The 23,592-nt window shown below is 34.6% G+C and overlaps 2 protein-coding genes across 2 annotated transcripts; both read left to right on the top strand.

Annotated features, from left to right (window-relative positions):
- The first annotated feature begins 9,540 nt into the window (after positions 1 to 9,540).
- LOC113318235 (zinc transporter 5-like) lies at positions 9,541 to 12,983 on the top strand. The gene is made up of 2 exons (XM_026566369.1): positions 9,541 to 12,502; positions 12,536 to 12,983. The coding sequence occupies exon 1, from the start codon at positions 9,670 to 9,672 to the stop codon at positions 12,439 to 12,441; it is 2,772 nt and encodes a 923-aa protein (XP_026422154.1). The 5' UTR covers positions 9,541 to 9,669; the 3' UTR covers positions 12,442 to 12,502; positions 12,536 to 12,983.
- Positions 12,984 to 18,066: 5,083 nt separating this feature from the next.
- Positions 18,067 to 18,807, top strand: LOC113319162 (mitochondrial import receptor subunit TOM9-2-like). Its single transcript, XM_026567444.1, has one exon. The coding sequence runs from the start codon at positions 18,207 to 18,209 to the stop codon at positions 18,507 to 18,509; it is 303 nt and encodes a 100-aa protein (XP_026423229.1). The 5' UTR covers positions 18,067 to 18,206; the 3' UTR covers positions 18,510 to 18,807.
- Positions 18,808 to 23,592: the final 4,785 nt, after the last annotated feature.

Genomic DNA, 23,592 nt, shown 5'->3' with positions numbered 1-23,592 from the left:
AATATCTAATTGCAATGCACTTGTTGCTAACTCTAATTATGATGTTTTCAGTAAGTCTAATCAACTTCTAGAAAAAATTGAGTTGGAAATTAAGAAAAGTGAAAGGTTAATCCTAGATCTTGAAAATCGGTTGAAAAACATTTCAGACCAACCCTGTATGGTAGAATCTGAACCAAAAAAATTGGTGAAATACCAAGAGAATCAGAAACCAGTTTTTCTGATGACACAACAAATTCTTCATCTGAAGAAAATGATCTCGTGACAATCCTTTGTGAAATCAAACTTATCCAGGATCTTCAAAAAAGGATAAGGAAGACTGGTAAAGTTCTTGGCTTACAAAAGATGATTGGAACTCTCGCAATAACAAGAGAAAGGGAAAACCTAAGGAAACACATTCCACTGTGTTGATTAATCATCCTAAAGATGTTTTTGCTAAGAATGTTGAGAATATTTCTCACCTCAACACACACTGATTGTGTTGAGTTTTGCAACCTCACTTGTTTCCCAAAATTATGATTGTGAGGAAGCATAAATTTGGGCAAGATATTCATGTTTGTTTCTCCAGTAAAAAAATATTGAATATTTCTTATTTTTGGGAAAGAATAATTTCGGTTTCCTTAAACCAATTTTTTTGGGATTTTCTCTCATCTTATAAATCTTCCTGTCCGAAAGGAGATTATCATATTTCGATGGAGAAATTGGTAAAAGAAAAATCATCTCTTGGTGATCTAGCACTCTGTATATCAGTTATGACTGAAACTCATGATGTTCCTCTTCATGAAATCTCTCAAGACTCTTTAAGGAAACAGATTCACTCTGTTAAAGGTTGTATTAGGTATCATGAACTGATGATAAAGGATTCAAAAGAAGTACTAGAAAATCTTCATTCTCAACTGCTGGAGATGAACATATCTACTGAAAGAGGAAGTACTCAGAGGAATTTGAATCCAGTTTTTGAAAGCAATCTTCACAAGAAATGAGAGAGTATAATAGACATCAGTTTTTGATTTCTTTCATTGATTGTATTGGTCTATTATGAATAAAATTATTTGATTAGTAATTTTTCTTGTGATAGTTTTCGGTTTACATAGCCCGTGCTTAATTGCTTTTATCTTATTTCTACGTATGTTTATGGGATGTTTGATTTCGGTTTCACTACCTTAATATTCGATCTCATATATTGTGAACCCTTATGGTTTGGATGACTTTTTGATTTAGCGGGATTAAGTTATATCCCTAGTAGGTAGGCTTTATCAAAGGATCATGAGGGGCTCTGATAGAAACAATAAGTGAAAAAGTCACAATATGTTGAATCGGTTTTGGTTTAGCATAAAAGCATATGTGTTCGACGGTTTTCAACTTTTGCTTGCAATTGTTAAAACCGGTTTTCAACCTTTCTCTGGTAAAGGTTGAGGTGTGTTGTTATTCTTTTGTTTATACATAAGGATGACAACATGGTGATATTTCGATATCAATTCTCCCTGGACGAAGATGCTATCATATTGGAGAAGTGGATGCGAAATTTGAGGTAACAATCTTGTTAGTTAATTGTTTTCTTGTTTAAGAAAAGCCTGAATTTATATTATATATATTTGTTGCTTTTGCTTAATGAAATTTCGGTTCAATTGATATTTATTCCATGATGTATGTGTGGATGTGTGTTTCAGTTGGTTTCGGTTAAGAAAAACTATTGTTATCTTGCTTTATTGTGTGGTATCAATTGTTTAGGCTTACAAAATTTCGGTACGATTGATGTGTGTGTGATTCAATTGGTTCCGGTTAATAAAAACCATTGTTATCTTGCTTTTATATGGTATCAATTATTTAGGCTTATAAAATTACGGTGCAATTGCGGTGCTTTTAATGTCTATGTTGTTTCAATTGCTTCCGATTGAGGTGAATAATTATGCAAGTTGATTTATTTTGGATTGTATGAATTATTTATGGTTCATCGAAATAATTTGTGTACGGGATGAGTTGTTTAGTCCAATTCGATTCCGGATAAGAAACTAAGTCAATTCTGATCTTAGTTTGTCTTATCAAAGTGAGGTTTCGTTTATTAAAGTCTAATCGAATGCCTAAACAAGGAATGCTAGTTAACTAACCTTGTACTTTCCTTGTTTAAAATTGAAAGGTCTAAGTTTATGGATAATTAGAACCTGATGAGAAAAATGGAGTTTATCTTTATTTTGGTCTTATCAAATTAAGCGGTTGTTTTTAAACAATCGGTTTAGCAAAGGGACTAATGTGCTTAGTTGTTTTTGGTTTGCTAAACTAAATTGGAAAAATTATTTCGGACAATTGTTTCCTTGGTAACATATCAAAATAAGACTACTTGTAGTTTCAATTTTGATATTGGTTATTGGAACGTGATGTGTGGAACCCTCGTGCTAACTCTACAGGTTTGCAAGTCTATTCTGATATTTTTAAGATTCTTTTCGTGTTGTCCTTTATTTTTTCGTTTCTTTGTCATTTTTGTGACAAAAAGGGGGAGAAATATATGGAGTAAACAGGTGATTCTGGCATTGATTTTATTGATTGGCATCGCTAGGGAAAAGAACATTGGTACTTGAATGTTTTATCTAACGAAAGAGTGAAAGCACAGACTAAGGGGGAGGGGGGTAACATGTCATATAAATTGGTATAACAAAGACGTGCGGATTGAATATCTACCTATCTTCCTCAGGGGGGTATTAGCTTTATTATTATAATGTCAACAATGGCATTTTCAAGGATTGAATGTAAGCAGTTTTACTGTGTTGTTGAATCGAGAGTCAAGCGCATTGTAATGAATTATTGTAATTTGTTCATCCATATGATGTAAGAGTTTTGTCATTAAAATTGGCAAAGAGGGAGATTTTTAGAGCATTGCTCGGTTGAACCCACCAAGCGTTGGTATGTCAAGTTTGGTTGTCATATTTTAGTGAATCAAAACTCATGTTAAGAGTCGCTTGATTATGTACTAGAGTCAACTTCGTATAGGTTAGCTTGAAAGTATTCGGATATGAGACATTACAAGTATTGCGAAGTCTTGAAGATAAGAAGAAGCAAGGAGCTACAACGATAACAATCATCCTTCCACTTGAGGTTAGTGATATTTGACTTGAATTGTTTCATTCCCTAACGCATCTTTCAAGTCGTGCATATTGAAAACATAACTGCGAAGCATATTTGAACTCTAGATAGACATAGTATTAAGGAATACAATACGAGGTTTATTGCTTAACTATTAAATTTTGTATATAAGACATCACCATAATTATTTGAATGCTATTGTGATTATGTATGGGTATGAGGTGAGGATTTCATCCTAGGGAACAATGTTTACATGTGTTCTAAGGAAGTAAGTTCATAGACTTGTTTGTGGACCGAAAAGGAAATTTCCAAGTGTTATTGGTTTTGTTATTCATTGCATATCTTATGAACAACCAATATGTGTGATAGAGTATAACCGCTCACAACTTGTTGTGTTCTTGGTAGAACTATTCACAAAGGCCTGACTTATGTATTGGTATAAATTTTATTAGTAAAACCGATCTTAAGTAATCACCTGTGGTATGATCAGATTTTGTATGTCTGACCAATTAAAAAGGAAAGGGGAACCGATCCTTGTAAGGGGTGCAATACATCAAAGGGAACTGATCCTTGTATAGGGTGCAGCAAGGTTTATAGCAAAAAAGGACATGTGAAACACTTTTTTAGGCAAATGGGAACCTATCCTATGGACATGTGCAACACATATAAGTTAGATACCATATATATGTCGGGAACTGATCCTAGTACCTAGTCAACCGAATTTTTGGAAAGCTAGTGTGACTATGCACAGTACTCACATGGAGGTAGAACCGAAACTTGTTTTGGTAGAACATGTTAGAGCATTGCACGGTCGAACTCGCATGCATTGCTATCTCAAGATGTTTGTCAATGTTAGTGATCAAAACTATAAGTCTTGATTTCTAGTCTATTATATCTAAGTCTCGGATTAGGATAGAAAGTGTAGTTGAGCCCAAGGACTTCATGGCGATTCATCATACAAGTAGAAGAACTACTCAAGGAACCGGTGGACCTTCTCAAAAAAAAGGTATGTGAAGACTTGAACTTATATATCACTCAAAAGTCTATCTACTCTATCTCCTACTCTTTGATACAAGAAGTCGTATGCTATATATATATAGACTTTGATTATACACATTTGGTATTTCGAGCCGAGTATACCTCACCTATATTAACAGTAAGTGTGCTTGTGTTATTAGTGTGCTTGTGTGATTAACAGTAAGTCTATATTAACAACGATCAATGCAAAGGACGAACCAGTGGATGGAGAATCTCGAGGTAGGCAGGCTTGTCATCAAAAGATGTGGGAATCGATAACGAACTCTGTTGTATTCATTATTGTTTTACAAATCAATCTTGGTGTTGTGAAATTCATGCATATCATTGTGTGCTTTGTGTGGTATGAGATGTGTGCCGACACAATATCAGTATTCTAATGAGTGTGGTTAGCACGAATATTACCTAATGAGTGTGGTTAGCACGAATATTATTCTTCCTTTATATCCAGTATTCTAATGAGTGTGGTTAGCACGAATATTACCTAATGAGTGTGGTTAGCACGGATATTACTCTTCCCTTATGTGCGGCAACACACATCTCATACGTGGATGTTTACTGTTATTTATGAATGTCTATGAAGAAGTTTCTACTTTATGTTTTGTTGTCTTTCCTTGTATTATCGACTTTCAATAAAACCTGCATTGTCTTTGAATCATATTAATGATTACTTGAAAGCTAGTTGTTACTTCTGCGGGGCACCCCTTATAGGGATGATGTGCTCACTCGTTCCCACTTTCAGTTTCAGAGACAGATCAGAGTTGCGCAGCGAAAGCTTCAAGGGTTGTTTTTGTTAGTTGGTTAACTTCTATTATTTTTATTATATTACATATTGTATCCGTAAACCAAATGACTATTGTATATATATCATTTGAGAGGACTTCTTGTATATACATGTTTCAGAACGGGTTAGTTTTGGGTTAAGTTTTGTATCAGATTTCTTAATTGAGTGCTTAAGTACATGTTTAAGATTCTTAGTGCCTCTTTATTTAGCTAATCTCTTGGATTAGTCAGCTGCTAGTTTAGGGGGCGCTACAGCTTAATCTTAATCGATTACCTTTGGGTGATTGAATATAAGATAGATCTAAGGACCTGACGAAGGAGTTTATGTTGAGATAAACGGAAGATCCTTTGTCCGACTCATATCACTTGGTTGAATAGAGTTGATACCAAACAGATTTGTTGTTTCTTTACTGTTTGGAATACGAACCAAAGGAATTGTTCCAAGTACGTGACTTATTTATAAGTTGGAGGCGTGCGAATACAGAAGGAACTAGGTGAACTATAGGGTTAGTTACTTGGTCTCAACTATACGAAGTCAGTGTAATTTTGTGTAGCGGCTTAATCCTGAGAGTATTCAATTATTGTCTAGGTCCCGGGGTTTTTCTGCGTTTGCGGTTTCCTCGTTAACAAAATCTTGCTGTGTCATTTACTTTTATATTCCGCATTATAATTGTTTTATTATAATTAAAGTAAGTTACACAAACGTTAATTCCTATTTACTTGATAAGCAATCCTATTGTGTTTGGTTAAGTCCGAACATTTGTATCAAGTAAACATACTTCGTTGTTGTATTTTCTCGATCTCGTATCCATAGACGATCACATGAAGTGTGAACTGATTAGTTGTATTGTCTCGACTCAGTCCATACACAATCACTTTCGGAGAAAGGACTTATAGGTAGGAAAATTTTTAGCTTGAGGTATATTTGGGTACCCTCGCCTTTTCAGGTTACAAATCTTACAGTCGTCGGATATTTATGGCTGGGTGAGACTGGGATTGTCGGATGCAACATTTGTCCCTAGAAATGTTATTTGACCATCCTAAGCTCACGGGTTATTTTTATAAATAAACCCTGCTGTAACGGCCTTGCCTTGATCTGATCTGTGATAAATGTATAAATATTTGTTAAATCACCTGAATCTTCTAAATTACTGGTGGTGCACTTGCAGGAAAAAAACTACCATATGTTTCCTTCTCCATTTGAAGACCCTATTTGTAGTTTTGATAACGGCAGAATTTACGGTTTCATTTAATATAGAGATTTTAAATAAACTTTGACCCTCATCGATTGTGGTTTTATTATACAGGTAAAAATCCAGAACTTGGTAATTTTTTAAATTTTAGTACTAACAAAACCATTAGGTAATAATATGAATTTGTCAATTTTAGGATGCTTGTACGACAGTATGAAACCAAATAATTCCTCAAAAGTTTCCACCAAGTATTAAGTACATGATGTTTTTTTAAATTACTGTTAGTATACACCATTGCTCAACATCAGATTCTATTGGAATTAACATACGTGCACATCATTGTTCAAAATATTTGTTCATGGTACCTTATCATATTTACTGGTTCCAAATTTATTTATTTTTAAAATATTGATAAAGGTTTTAATTTTATTTTTCTTTATAGGTTGATGAAGGATGATTAATTTATTACAGACAATAATATTAATTATACATGTTTTTAGCTCCAAAAAATATAAATGATGGTCTTTATTTATCTTTTTGTCACATTTAATGCTTTTTTAAGATCATAATGATGAGAGGAATCTAATTATGTATATTCATAATGAAAAGAAGTTACAATTGTTACATCCGTCTGATGTGTTTGGCTAGGATGAGATTGTGATGGTCGGATGCAATGTTTGTCTCGCAAAATGTTATCCGGCCGTCAAAGACTCAAAAACCCCTTCTGATTTGTATTATAGATCATCCCAATCTTTTACTATTCTTCGATTATATTTCGATGCCTTTTAGAAATTATTTCTTGTATTACATAATTTTTACCCTTATTGCAATACTCATTTACGATTTCATGATCACATTCAAATCTCAAACTGTCTTTTAATCCTTTTACAATTAACATCTCACTTAGTGAAAACTATTTCAAGAATTATATGAATCTAAATAAGCAATATAAAGCAAACAAAAACCCATAAATTCATAGTCATGATTTTCTATACTTTTTTACTTATTTTTTTTTAAGATCTTAATGAATGGAATAAAAAGAAAGAAAATGAGAATCATTAGAAATTTACCTCTATTGTTAAATCTTTGCAATCTCAAGTAAACTCAAACCATTTACTCCATGTAGCACTATATTGATGCTAGGGATTTTGAAAAGTAAAGCATATTACATGCTAAGTGTAAATTGATTGAGCGCATGTCTTCCTTTTTCTTCTTTCTTGTTGAGTAGACAAGATATTGAGAATAAAGAACTAACGTTTATGGAAGTCTAAGATATTGTGCGCAATTTTAATTTTTTTCTTTTCATAATAATTTTAAAACAAAAAGATAAGGAGTATGTAAACAAGGAATCTAAAAATCATTAGAAGCATGCAACATGATTTATCAAGGGTGCACAAAAATTAGGCGCTTCACAACGTGTCTAGCAAAACTAATGTAGAAGACGCTTGATAGAGCATGTCTTGTGACAAAATCCAATCCCATTTCAAGTATGGAAGACAAAGCCTAACTGCTTCTAAATAGGATAAATCTAATATTTTTTTCAAGCTATCTTTTAAGGGAGATAGCTCGTGATCCAACCTCAAGCGTAATTTCAATGTTAATGAAAATCACACTCCATATTGTAATTAATTTTGTTTCTAGAATATATTAGCATTCCTTGTATGATTTTAGACCTTATTGGTCATACAAGGAGCATGATTTCCCTCAATGGCTAAGGAAACTATCTTCATGCTTTGGAACCTATTTTTCTTTTCCGCCTCTAAAGTTGCTCTTTGACGAGTTATTTCAAATGATGATATTACAATTCAATTTTAGGTTGTTTTTGTTTTAGTATGCCTCTATTTCCTTTTTGGCTGTTAGTAGAGAATAATTTGAGTGGACTTACTCGTTCCATTGGTAGTTGTGAGCGGAAGGAGTATTTGATTATCTCCCACCCCTTTAATGAGCGCAAGCCCAACTGAAAAGCTTACCAAACTTCGAAAAATTCAACCGTTAGATTTTATAAGATCAAAATTGAGCCGTCATATTTAAAGATTCTAAATATTCTTTTCCGTATGAACATTAAGTAAGAGCCCTACGATTTCTGTGTTTTCTTCTCAACGTTCAGATTTCAATTGAAGGGTTTTAGTGTAAATACGGTTAACTACTGGTGCATATCCTCAATTCTTCTTAAATCTGATTGTTTTTCATATTTACAAAAATACCATTCTTATAAAAATTGTTGCGTAAACTTAAAAACTTCATATCTTTTAAACTATAGATTTGGATTTTAGGAAACTTTGTGATGCCGAAAACCTCTTTAAATTTTCTACGCAAAGAGTACAATCAAGAGTATCAATTTTAAGTTTTCAATTATTTTTACTTCTTCCATGGACAAAAGTAAATGCTAAAGGTAATTTGAAAGAACGTATATCTTATACTTTGCTTTAATGTTGTTCGTGTATCATATAGGAAAGTACATCTCACAAAAAATTAGATTTGATTATTAATAAGACATATCATAAGACATCACGTGCAGCGCACGTATACTCGGCTTGTGTTTAGAATTACTGGATTTTTTTACTAGTATTTAGGGTCTACGGGTTAACAAAGGGATATGGATGTCTCATGTAATCTCTATTTAAGTTGCGAAAATCAATCAGATAGATATCGATAATCTGAGTTATCGGATATTGGGTTCGTCATGTAAACCCTTGTTCTTTTTCTCTTATTCAAATATCTTTCTTTCTGCTCTCTATCATCTTAGAAAAATCATAACAGATCTGAATTGGCAACTTAATTTGAGGTTGACTTCTTGAAGCAAAGAAGTTTTCTTTTTTGTGAAGCAAACTCTTGTACTCTTGACTTGTATTCCGGGACTCCAGGAGAGCAATGTTATTTTATGGTGGGTTTGGATATGGGATTTTAAAGGTGGAATTTATGGGTCCAGGAGATTTGGTGGAATTGCGTTTCCCTCGGTATGTTTGGTTTCCCAAATCCCTGGAATCACGTTTCTCATGAGAATTATTTTCCCAGCAGATCCTTCATATGGAATCCAACCCCTTCCCCTAAGATTTGTTGGGAAACTTCTCAAGGGATTTACGGGCCCACCTTTTTTAACTCTAATTCCCATATATATATATATAATTTCAAAATTCTAAGATAATGCAAACATTACGTAAACTTTAAAACAAAATAATTTTATCAATCCAAAATTTTTTGTGTTAACTAAAATTTTAAGATAATACAAACAGTATATGAACTTTAAAACAAGATAATTTTATGAATCTAAAAATTTTTGTGTTACCAAACAAACATACGGGATTCACATGAATTCCAGAATGGGATTATAAATCCCCGAAATTGTGAATTCTTCACCCAAATCACCATAAGTTTTTATCAACCTTTTCGTATCCAAAGTTTCCAGAGACTCGTCAAGCAACGACTTATAAGTCCTACCTATCAAAAGTCAAAATTCAAGGATGAAGACCAAAGCTAGCTTCAGTTTTTCATCCCCAGGCCGGACTCTTCATAGTTCATTCTCTTTCTTTCTTTTCTAATAAGTTTTGCATCCGAAAAATCAAATCACTGAAGCAGCTCCACCATGACCGATCAAGAAAACCACCACCACCATCACCATTTACACCGTCCAAATCGGCTTTCACTCCCATCACGAAACCCTAATTTCTCCACCACCACCACCGCACCAGGTTCTACTATCATCACATCAAGACAATACCCTCTATACCCGTACTCTTCAGCATCAACACCAACTCCAACCCCATCAAAACAACGCCTTCTTACATCCAACAGTCGATCCTCATCATCCAGCAACACAAATTCACTATCTTTTCTGTTCCTTCTTCTCTTTTCACTTCGTTCACTCTACTCTCTTCTTCCATTCCTCCGTTCTTCTCCATCTTTCTCACTTTTCCCTTTCTCTTTTCTCGTATCTCTCTGTTCGTTTCTTCTTACTTTCTCATTCTCTTTCTTTTCATCTTCGAAATCTAAACAGAAAATTGGGGAACCCATCTTCTCAATTTCATCGATTACTCCGACTCAAAAAAGACTCCTTTTTTCTAAATCTATAGTCCTTGCTGTTGTTTTTCTTCTTAGATTTCAAGCTTTGAGATACTGTGGTACTTCAGCTACAATTCTTGCTGAATTTACTGGGAGTGTTGCTGGGAAATTTGTTTTCGAGGGGAAGAATCATCGGAATGTTGGTGGAGAGGGGAGTAATGCGTCAAAGGTTCGTGGGTTCTTAGCTTTGTTTATTGGTTTGTTTCTATTGTCTATTAGTTGGGATCGAATTGAATGTTTTCCTTTATCTGGTAATAAAGATGGAGTTTTTATGATGAAGATGATACCTGGTGAGAACTGTTATAGGGTTTTACCAATGTTGCTTCCATTTTTGTCTGGGTTTCTAGGGAGTTATGAAAGAGTGTCAATGAATTGGGGAACGATTCGGCAATTGGGTAGGAAAAGGGTTCGATTAATTTGTTTGTTTTTTACCACAATTGTGCTGTTCTTTCCTGCTATTATTAGCTTTTTCTTGTCAAATGAAGGAAGAGATGGTGTTTCCGTAATCAATCTTGGTTGGCCATTGGCGAATACTGTTGTGTTTGGGGTGCTACTGACTGAAAACTTTGGTGATGATAGCAAGTTAACGAGTTCGAAAGATTATCAGAGGAATTTTGTTGTGACATTTGTGTGTACTCTTGTGCTGGAGCTTTTTTACTTTCCAGAGCTTTCGCTTTGGGGTCTCCTGTTGTGTGGGTTTTTGTTGTGGATATCTGTTAGGGAATTGGCTAGTTCTTCAAATTTTCCGGAATTGGGTTCAGATGCTTCAGAGTCGTTCTCTTCAACTATCATGAAACCTATTAGACACATTCTAAGCGAAAGGAAATCTAGAAAGATAGCACTGTTCCTTCTAATTAACACACTATACATGGTTGTGGAATTCGTGGCTGGATTCATGAGTAACAGTCTTGGATTGATATCAGATGCATGTCATATGTTGTTTGATTGTGCTGCTCTTGCCATTGGTTTGTATGCTTCATATATCTCGCGGTTACCTGCGAATGGCCAGTTTAATTATGGGCGTGGCAGGTTTGAGGTTCTTTCGGGTTATGTTAATGCTGTTTTCCTTGTCTTGGTTGGAGCTCTTATCGTGCTTGAATCATTGGAGAGAATTCTGGATCCTCAGGAGATTTCAACTAGTAGCTTGCTAACTGTATCCATTGGTGGTCTGTTGGTGAATATGGTGGGTTTACTATTCTTTCACGAGGAACATCATCATGCTCATGGCGGAGGTGGATGTTCGCACTCCCACTCTCAATCACCACATTTGCACTCTCATGACCATGACCATGTTGTGCATGATCATGGATCCTCGGATAATCATAACCACAATGGTCATAGTCACCATAACAATGAGTGTGGAGGAACCCACAAGATTGAAGGTACCACCAGTCACGATGATCACAAATGTGACGGTCATCATCATGGCCACACTCACAAGCATGATCACCATGACCACCATCATGATGCCCATCATTCTCATGAGACTCCAGTCACCTCTTCAAGTAATCTGCAGCAGCACTCTCATGAAGGTTGTACGCATTCCAAGTCTCACACTCAAGAAAAAGCTTGCAGTCACAGGGATCACCAAAGTTCTTCTAGCATCCATTCTCACCAGTCAGATTTGCATGCCCATCATTCTCATGAAACTCCAGTCACCTCATCAAGTAGTTTGCAGCAGCACTCTCATGAAGGTTGTACGCATTCCAAGTCTCACTCTCAAGATAAAGCTTGCAGTCACAGTGATCATCAGTTAGATTTACATCACCAGTCATCTGAACATGACCAATTGAAAGAAAAGTTGCTGGAAACGAACCCACTAAAGGTACCACAGAAGCATCACCACCACGTTGACCACAATATGGAAGGCATATTCTTACATGTTTTAGCAGATACAATGGGAAGTGTTGGGGTTGTTATTTCCACTCTCTTAATCAAGTACAAGGGTTGGCTTGCAGCAGATCCTATCTGTTCGATTTTTATTTCAGTTTTGATCGTATCTTCGGTTATCTCATTGTTAAGAAACTCCGCAGAAGTTTTGCTGCAAAGAGTTCCTAGAGCTCATGAAGGGGACCTAAAAGCGGCTTTAGATGATGTGTTGAGGATAAGCGGAGTTCGTAGCATGGACAAAGTGCATGTTTGGAGCTTCACAAACACAGAAGTTGTTGGGACACTCCATCTTCATGTCTCTGCAGACACGGATAAGGCTTCTACCAAGTCACGGGTGTCACACATACTGGGTAATGCCGGAATCAAGGATTTGACCATTCAGGTTGAATATATCAAGGAAAGTTAAGAGGAAGAACCATAGCTTACGAACCATGCTCTCTTCTTTGTCATGCTACTGAAGGATCTAGGTAGTCTTCACTACTATCTACTGTATGATTGAGGTTTGAAGCTAAGCAAACTTATAAACAGGAATATACCCTTTGGTGTTGATAAATTCCTTTGTCAATTGAAGCATATAATGGATGTCTGAATTGCTGATTTGGCTACGCGGGGATGCTTAATTCTATGCCATGTTGGCGATTATGTACACCACACACCACACTCATACGACTACCTTATTCAGATGCCTTGCACTGGAAGCAGACTGTACATTTTTGATGCTTGTGCAGTCGAGCTCAATTTGCAGGTTCCGTCCATTTCAATCCGTGTTTCCATTTTCTGATTGAAGTCGACATATAATTGTATTTTATCATGCATTTCATAAGTTTTGCCTTATTCTGATTGTCCCCTAAGGGTGTTATCTGGAACTAGCAATGGGAAGAGTAACACAAAACACAATACATTGTCTTACAGATAGTCTAATTTTATAATGGTTTCATCTGTTGCCAGGAATGGTTGGTTTCATATATTCTTTATATATTTTTAGGAGAATCTTTTGGATCCACAAAATATTAATTGACCAATAACAATTTCCTAAAATTGTGAAATGTTATTTAATCTAAGAAACAAATATAAGCAAATAAAGCATTACCAAAATAAAATAAAATAAACTGTTCATCATGATTTCATCATAAAATTGAATCAATCGTCAATCATCAAAATTAAATCAATCATCAATCATATGATTAAAAAAAATATTCATAAGGAAAAAAAATCAATGTCCAATGTCTATTTACATTTTTTTTAATAAAATCTCCCTAATTACATTTCCAAACTACGAGTAAAAAAAATGATTGCAATTACATTTTCTATAGGTATTAAATACCTAAACAAAAACATAAACATGAACCTTAATAAAAGAAAAAAATAATTTACATCAACGATTAAAAGAAAATACCTGATTTGAGGGAGTCACACGGTTTGTTAATCCTGCACAAATAAAAATAATACATAACCATTAGGAGTATGAATTCCAAGAAAAAAAAAATGATCAGCAGCAAAAAAAGAAAAAAAAATCATTAGGAAAAAAATGAATCGTTAACATTAACAAAAAAGAAAAAAAAAAGGGAATATAATTTTGAAAGATATCAAAATAACAAGGAAGAAAATGATTTCCAAAGGAAGAAAATATTGGAATATGATATTGAAATAAATGTGAATATAAAAATAAATGTGAATACATATATTATTTCCTAAGAAGAAGTTTTTTTTGTTCCGGATTTTTTTTGAGTTTATCACCTCTCTATTTAAGGCCCATGTGCGAAAATCCCATTTTTTTTCCTGGTTTTTTTTTCAATATGGAAACTCACATTCATTTATTGATTTATTTGATTCCAGGAAACATGTTATTTTTATGATCATAGATTCCAGGCTACATCACGGTAAGAAACTCAACACTTTTAAATCATGGTGAACCCATTGTTTTTTCTTGGGTTTTCTTGCGATGAAAGTCTTTATTGTTTCATTGATTTGATTTCAGAAACAAATTTATTTTTTTGATCGTCAACTCCAGGGTGCATCACGGTGAGAAAAACTCATTACTTTTGATCTACTATTCGTAATATCGCAAATTGACAACGTATATGTATCAAACAGGATTTGAAGATCCTTTTGATTCCATACAGTGGGATCCAATTTACAAAATACATATTTAAAATGATCTAAATATAAGATAAGAATGTGATGCAGAACAGTGGGTCGAGTTCCTTGGTGATGGATGGGGGCGCTAACATTAAGAGTGGAGTGTGAAACAGAAAAAAAATAGAGGTATTATATTATTTTTAATCTGCATGCTTTGATATTTTGTGGGTTTATAAACATAATCGTTGTTTTTTACCCTTACGTATGATCCGTGCCGCCTCCTAGAGTTTGAAGAATTCGATGAACAAAAAATGCAAAAGTATCAAGAATACAACCTCCTAGAGTTTATAGTACAACAGAAGTACGAGCTCATAAGGTTTGAAGAAGCTTAATTGAGTACTACACAATTCAAATACGTTGCAAACAGACATATGAACTCTTTATTATTTTCTCCACCAGGATTGGTTTATTATTAGGTACGTATTTGTGTTGGTTTATTATTAGTTGGTTGGAAATTTATTTTGTTTAAGTTTAATGGATAAGTATTTTGGATTAATTGGACAAGATTATAACTAACACTCAATTTTCCATCTAACTTCTTGCATTGTTAAACACGTTACGTTTACTCATATACACTTACAGCGAAATGGATTGCCAATATTGAACAGAGTATTCCAATTTCTTGAGTAACATTAGAAATGTAAAACGCAAAGACTCAATCTGTAATCGTCCCTATGATAGGAATTAGAATACTGCATACAGGATATAAAAAAAAAATATCAATAGGATGTTGAAAAACTTAAACAAACCCGTGTATCATAAGACACTGCCATCCAAAATATCTTGCCTTTCTCAAAAAAAAAATAATAATAAAAAAACAATTTCTTTTTTCCTCTAGGTATTGCCCACATAATTTACACATATCTGTCCATCCAAAATATCTTGCTTTTTTCAAAAATAAAATAATAAAATAATTTAAGTATAGATCATCCAGAATATCCTGCCTTTCCAAAAAAAAAATTCTTGCCTTCTCAAAAAGAAAAAGAAAAACTTTTTTTTAGTAGGTGTTGCCCACGTAATTTACATATATAGGATAATATAATTACTTCCTCTTAACATATTAGGTATATATACTAAAAATATCTATTGCTAGGAAAATAAATGCATATAAAATATTTATCGAAATTCTTATGCCAAAATTACACATTCAGTTTTATCTATTTCTAAAAAAGTATAAATAACCATTCCATGTATAGAATAAACCATATATAATCCTGTTTCAAAAATTATTATTCTATATATAAGTAGGACATGAGTGATACATCTTATGTTAAGTTCCTTACGGGTTTTTCAAAACTAATTTCGTTCTCTAAATACAACACAAGGTTAGTCATTTTCTTGTGAGATTTACCTTCTTGATCGTTTAATAAGCATGATCTGTTTAGATGTACCTTCTTTTCACATGATTTAATCATATCAATATCAATTGCATACAATATATAATCGATCTTTTAATAAGATGATGTGTTTTGTTTTGAGGGAGTTAATCATATTAATGGCTTACCTTCCTTTCACATGATGTAATCATATCAATGGCTCATAGTATATAGTCGATCGTTTAATAAGCATGATGTGTTTTAAAGTTTACGCATGAGTTAATCATATTAATAGCATACTGTTTATTGAACCACATGTATGGAAGAAAATCAGTATTTGAGAAACATTTTAAGTACCATTAACGGAGGAGCTCAAGCAGTGATTACTTCTCGGACAAATTCCTATCTATTTCTGTCCACTGAGAATGAGTTTCTCAATGCAGTAATCGCAACCTCATTATGAATAAAAATTTTTAGATGAGATTTTGATTAATAATGAGGTTTCTTCTGGGTCCTACAACTCTTATGCCTTTAAATTTGTAAACTGGTCTTCTAAAGAAAATCTCTATACTCAGTCCAATAATGAGGTTTCTTCTGGGTCCTAGGCATTGATCCAAGGGGTTCCTTTTTTTCAAACTATTGGTGCAAAGCTAGGAGGTTTAGTTCAGGTTTCTCCATTCACGGCTAATGGCTAAGACATCTCTGTTATGAAACTCAAAGTTAAAGAACCACTTTTTGTTGGTTTTTCAAAGCTTCATATCAACTTCAAGCCTTTTCCCTTCCCTGCTTCGGTCTCTCTTGTTGTTGATCAATCAGAAAACACGGACGGTAGATATTATACCTTGACCCACTTAGTTGTACGCAGCCAGGGATGGCAACAGCCTTGGAAACATTATGTGGACAAGCGCAAGGAGCATGGAAAATGAGAATGTTAGGGATTTACTTACAAAGATCAGGGATGATTTTACTTGGAACAACAATACCACTAACCTTAATCTTTATATTTACAACACCATTACCGTCATTGATAGGTAAAAATAGAAATATTGCAGCCAACTGTGATACCCAATTGTTTATATATGCATTGAATTTTCCGGTGCAAAGGTTTTTAAAAGATCAAAGTAAAGTGTGGGCAATGACATGGATTTCATTCGAGGTGTCAGCATTTCATATACCATTAAGTTGGTGTTGTATTATGAAATGGTGTTTAGCCGGAGCAGCTGGGATTGTGCAGTAAAAGGTTTTGAGGTCGATCATGGAAATTGGGAGCACTAACCGTGGAAAGTACATGCCAATGAAGAGACGGGCCAACGAAGACTACCCATCGTAGGGTTATCAATCTTCCCATCGTCCTTTACATGGTATGGGATTATTACCATATTAATTTAGATATTTGTTGTTGTAAATTTCAATAGCTACATTTTCCAAAAGGAATTTCATGCAAAAAAAAATGGCTTGCTTACCCTAAATAAGAATTAGGGTTTCTCAATTTGGATAAAAATGTGGAAACAAAATAAGATATCTTCATAATAAACCCATAATTTAGATAAAATATGGAAACAAAATATGGAAAAAAAATAAAAATAATTACACCCTAATTATACTCTATGTGTATAAGTATCACTACCTACACGCGGTAATCTATGATCGATTTTACTTCCTTTAGCCCAAAAAAATCCACATGATGAAGCAAGAAAATCTTCTTAAACGAGTATCACTACCTACACGCGGTAATCAAAAAGAACAACAAAAAATGGCTAAAAACAACAAATTCACAAAAACAAAAACAGAACAATATGAAAAGGCAAAGTATATTCATCTCTACCTTGAAAAACTTCACAACAAAAGAGAAAAAACCGAAGAAACATACAAAGACCGCAAAGAAACCATAGGCGAAAGGGATGTGAATCTTCGATTTGATAAGAATGTTATGGTTTTATTCAACCAACCAAAACAACTTTAATCATCTTCCATTTGATAAGAATGATATTCTTAGATTTGATAAGGATACAACTAAAAAAATAATAAAATTTTATTGCTACAAATAATTTTGGCCCTTTTTGGTTCATTTTATTTTTTTGGCACATTTATTGGGATTACTTTGATTTTTTTTGCACACTTATTTTCTGCACACTTATTAGGATTATTTTATTGTTATATCAGGATACTCCCACAAATTGATAGATACTTCAAAAAAAAAAGAATGAAGTAATACAAAAAGGCCTTATCAAAATAATTTTGATGATGACTATATAAAAAGAACATTCAATTTTCCATAAGCAATGAAAAGATCCGTGCATCGCACGGGTGACCAATTGGTCAAACAAAAAACCATTATCTGTCACGAATTGCTCCAAATTGCTCCCTTCAAACAGCAAATACCACAAGTCACCGTGGTGATTACACGAGTTGAATTTGGAAGTTTTGTGGGCTAAATAAGTCTGAACCAGACGAGTCAGAAAAAACAAAAAAAACAAACAATATCTCCCAGCTGTTACAGACGCTGCGGATACCGCGTGAATCATCAAAAGACTGACTCGTTCTTTGTTTTAGGCACCGAACTTTAGTACAGTGGAGATTGGGTTGCCCCGTTAGACGTACTTAACCCTCGCGGAGAATAGAAATTTCCCCACATCAACAAGTAAAAGCCCTTACTTTCTAGAGTTTCTCTTCATTTCTTTCTAGACGAAATTTCCATCATTTCTCGCTAACAACAATGGCATCTCAGAGCAGAAAAGCAGCTATAACAAGCGGCAACGGAGAAGGAATCTTATCTAGGGTTTCAAGTAGTGTATCTGAATCAAGAGTAGTTTACCATGGGAAAAATGCTGCATCCACTACAGCTTATTTTACCAAAAGACTCGTCAAGAGTACTGGCAAAGCAGCTTGGATTCTTGGAACATCTTTCTTGGTTCTCGCCGTTCCTTTTATCATTACATATGACCGTGATCAACAGATTACTGAACTTGAGTTGCAGAATGCTAGTTTGCTTGGAACTCCAGCTCCTGCTGGCAAGTGAAATTGAACGATTCGGTTTCAATCAGGTCAGAAAAATGATGCTTTCGTTCTAGGGTTTTTGTCTGAGATTTTATGGCTTTTTATGAGGAATTGTGAATGGTGATTTTGAGGTCCTTTTAATTTGTCGCAGAGTAAAAACTTAATTTTACTTGGGTTGACTTCATATAATATAGACGGCATTAAGAATGTAGAATCTGTCTTTTGTTTCCATGAAATTCTCTGCTTAGTCAATACATTTGGTTTTATTTGTATGGTATCATCTATTTCTAATGATAAAAAGAATGTTTATGCTGGCTTCACACAAGTATACTGACTTGTGAGGTACTTCTAGGGTTTACTTGCTTTTTTAATAGTTATCAATCTTTTGCTGCTTGATTTTGGATTCACTTGTTTGATTTGTTACTGCTGGATCCCGAATTCTGTATGGACATGGTTAATTTCTTAGTTGTTTACGAATTTGATACTTTTGCACAGCATAATTGGGGTATCGTTTGCGACTGTATGTTGTAGATTCGATAGATTTGTTGTGCCTTCTATAGATTACAAAAAGCATTTTTGTTGTTGTTAGCAGTAAACATTACACCATTATAATCAGAACTCCAGAATTTAGAGAGGTTAAGGCACTACTAGTGAGCCAGTAGAATCTAGGTAGCTAAACTTTTCAAGTGGTGGTTGAGTTTAACTATATGCGCATTTGCTGGATCAAACAATAGGTTGCCTCTTTTTGTGATGCCACTTAGGGTATGGGGTCACTCTTAAAGACTTAAATCCCATATCAAGATCAAACCCGAAACTAGTAAGCAAGATAAAAACTACAAGTTCAGCTACAGTAACATCAGTAACAGCTAATCCAGCAGTGTTGATCTTTGCTTTAAGAAAAAATGATGCTTGCCTCTTGACCGACATTCGAAGACATTGTTTTTCATCTAAACAAGAACTGTTATAAAAGATAAAAGCTTCATTTGACTAATTAGGTCGTGTAAAGGAACTTGCATGAGCTCTGTCCCTTGAAGCAAATAATGGATATCTGAATTGCTGATTTTGCTAGCTAGGGATGCTTAATATTATGCCATATTGGCGACTATGCACACTGCACACTGCACTCACACGGTTACCTCAATCAGATGCCTTGCTTTGGTGGCAGACTGCAACAGTAGGTACGATTTTGATGTTCATGCTCAGTTTGCAGGTTTCATCCATTTCAATCTATGTTTTTATTTTCTGATGAGTTGCACATATAAATGTATCTGATCATGCATTTCATACATTTATACTTTTACTTGTTCTCTTATTCTGATTGTCCCATGAGTGTGGATCACTGTTGAGTGCTAATACCGTTTACTTATTTGCAAGTATACAATGGGTTATCTCCTTATTGTTAGGCAGGGGTTTTATAGAGAGTATGTTTATGTTTGGGGTTGTCCTGAGAGGTCGAGACCTCAAAATGTAGGTTCTTCAGATCCTGGTGGCTTGGATAACCACCTTCAAGCATGAAATAACTAATGTAGTTGGTCATTTTCAGATTGCTCTTGCGATGCTTGTTTGCTCCTTTCTTTTCCTTTTTTCTTGTCGGTATGTGCACATTTTCTGTATTGAACAATAGTTTTCCTCTTGGTCAGAAAGCCATATTTCGTGATGCCTCTTAGGGTATGGGGTCACTTTTAAGAATCCCACATCAAGATCAAACCCAAAACTAGTAAGCAAGAGAAATATTCGTTTCAGCTGCAGTAACATTAGCTAATCCAGCAGTTTTAATCTTTCTTTCGACGACATTGTTTTCGATCTAAACAAGAACTGTGGATAAAAGATTAAAGGTTTTGACTATTTAGGTTATGAAAGGCAACTTGCATGAGCTCTGACCACAGGTATTTTGAGGTTGAGATACGACGAATAAGAAACAAAGAAAGGTTGAGACTGTAATTGGGTGGTGGATGTTTTCATTGTTTTTGTTTTTGGATCACAATGATAAATCTCAGGTCAGGATGCATATTTTAGCTTAAGACATGGCAGGTATTGGTTTGTGTGTCAAAAAATTTCTTCAAGACTCAAATTTTAATTTACATGGTCATTTTTAGTGACGGAGCAGATTTTTAACCATGAAATTTAGATTAAGACTCATTTTTTGGATCATGTTACAGTCTCAATAGCAGATTTTGGGTAAGATTTCCAAGTGCAGATATTATTGTGTGGGCTATAAGACTGATATTGGGTGGTGGATTGAATTGGTGTATTGAATGTTTATGATTGAATTGGTGTATTGGATGTTTGGGTTGTCCTGAAAGGTCGAAACCTCAAAACCTAGGTTCTTCAGATCTTGGTGGCTTGGATAACCACCTTGAAGCATGAAATAAATAAGGTAGGTAGTCATTTTCAGATTGCTCTTTTTTTTTTCCTTGTTGGTATGTGCGCATTTGCTGTATCGAACAATAGTTTCCCTCTTTCTCAGAAAGCCATACTTCGTGATGCCTCTTTGGGTATGGGGTCACTTTTAAAAATTCCACATCAAGATCATACCAAAACTAGTGGGCAAGAGATATTGAGTTCAGCTGCAGTAGCATTAGTAAGAGCTAATCCAGCAGTTTAATCTTTTCTTTTAGAAAAAATGATGCTTGTTTCTTGACCGACATTCGACGACATCGTTTTCAATCTAAACAAGAAATGTTATTGCTGGCTCATGTATTTTCAATTGTATCAGCATGGTTACTTAGTTGTTTACCAATTTTGATACTTTTGCACAGCATCATTTGGGGTATCATTTGCCAGCATATGTTGTAGATTCCATTGAACTCTTGTGCCTTCTATAAATTGCAAAAAGCAACTGTGTTATTGTTAGCAGTAAACATTATAGCGTTATAATCTGAACAAATTGACAAAAAACTGCTCCACAATTTAGAGAGGTTAATGCACTACTAGTGAGCCAGAGTAATCAAGGTAGCTATATTTTGTATAACTATGTGCATTTGCTGTATGAAACAATAGGTTGCCTCTTTTTGTGATGCCTCTTAGTATGGGGTCACTCTTAAAAACTTAATCCCATATCAAGATCAAACTTCAAGTTCAGCTACAGTAACATTAGTAACAGCTAAGCCAGCAGTTTTGATGTTTGCTTTTAGAAACATTGATGCTTGCTTCTTGACTGACATTTGAAGACATTGTTTTGGATCTAAACAAGAACTGTTATGCAAGATTAAAGCTTCTTTTGACTAATTAGGTTGTGCAATGGAACTTGCATGAGCTCTGTCACTTAATGCAAATAATGGACTCTGAATTGTTGATTTGGCTAGGTAGGGATGTTTAATTCTGTGCCATATTGGCGACTATGCACACTGCACACTACACTCACACGATTACCTCATTCAGATGCCTTGCTTTGGTAGCAGACTGCAACAGTTGGTACTATTTTGATGCACGTGCTCAATTTGCAGGTTTTATCCATTTCAATGTATGTTTTTATTTTCTGATTGAATTGCACATATAAATGTTATCTGATCATGCATTTCATACATTTATAACTTATACTTGTTCTCTTATTCTGATTGTCGCATGAGTATGGATCACTGCTGAGTGTTGATGACATTCACTTATTTGCAAGCACACAATGGGTTATCTCCTTAGTTGTTAGGCAGAGATTTTATAGAGAGTATGTTTATGCTGAATTGGTGTATTGGATGTTTGGGGTTGTCCTGAAAGGTAGAGACCTCAAAATCTAGGTTCTTCAAATCTTGGTGGCTTGGATAACCACCTTGAAGCATGAAATAAATAAGGTAGTTGGTCATTTTCAGAGTGCTCTTGCCATGCTTGTTTGCTCTCTTTTCTTTTCCCCTTGTTGGTATGTACGCATCCATATTTCGTGATGCCTCTTAGGGTATGGGGTCACTTTTAAGAATCCCATATCAAGATCAAACCCAAAACTAGTAAGCAAGAGAAATATTCAGTTCAGCTGCAGTAACATTAGTAAGAGCTAATCCATCAGTTTTAATCTTTCCTTCAAGAAAAAAAAGGATGCTTGTTTCTTGACAGACATTCAGCGATAAAAGATTAAAGCTTTTGACTATTTAGGTTGTGCAGTGGAACTTGCATGAGCTCTGACCACAGGTATTTTGAGGTTGAAGTAGGATGAATAAGAAACAAAGAAAGCTTGAGACTGTGATTGGGTTAACAATAAGATAAAAATCTCAGCTAAATAAAGATTTGTTATTTGGGGGATGTTTTCATTGTTTGTCTTTAAGCTAGACATATTTTGGATTAGAGTGATACATTTCAGGTCAGGATGCATATTTTAGCTTTAAGACATGGTAAGTATTTGTGTGTAAATTTTTTTTTCACGACTCCAAATTTAATTCACATGGTCACTTTTAGTGACCGGGCAGACTTTGATCATGTCACAGTCTGAATAGTAGAAAAAGAAATATATGCTCACTAAATGAAAAAGAAACTTACGGTTTCTGCTCATTATCTTGGACATATATGCTCACCAAATGAATTCCAGATAGAGGAATAGCATGATAACCTTATTAACCGTACCCGTTTCTCACAGATGTTCAAAACTCTCCGTAGTCTTCCTCTTCCGTATTCCTAAAACTAACCCACAAGTTTTGATCAAAGACTGACTTTGCACCGCATCTTGTTGTAGGAGGTTCATGACTTGTTTTAAAATGTTGTCCCTATCATAAATTCATAACTTGTTTTGAAATAACAAAGCAAGCCTACCATGTCCTAACAAACCCGCGGAAAGTTTTTCACATTGGCATAAAAATAACAGAAACACAGTAATCAAATCAGCAATTAGGCTCAGGAAAGAAGAAGACGGTAAAGATGAGATTTTTCGCATGTTGATGGGTACGTGTGATTAGTAAGGATATTTTAGACCAAGATAGAATCATGGAATAGTAAACTGAGTTGAGTCTAAGTCTAATTAACTATGATTTTTCCACTCTTGGGATCACATTTTGCTCTCAAAAAAAAAAGAAGTATTAGGAAACAATAACCTGAACGTACGAGTCTCTCAAAGTTGTAATCTCTACCACAATTGGCATCAGCAAGATCCATGGGCCAAAGCCCCTCTTAAATATGTTGATCTGAAA

Source organism: Papaver somniferum, chromosome 10 (assembly GCF_003573695.1).
Source record: "Papaver somniferum cultivar HN1 chromosome 10, ASM357369v1, whole genome shotgun sequence".
NCBI lineage: Eukaryota > Viridiplantae > Streptophyta > Magnoliopsida > Ranunculales > Papaveraceae > Papaver > Papaver somniferum.
This window is presented reverse-complemented; position numbering and strand designations above follow the sequence as displayed.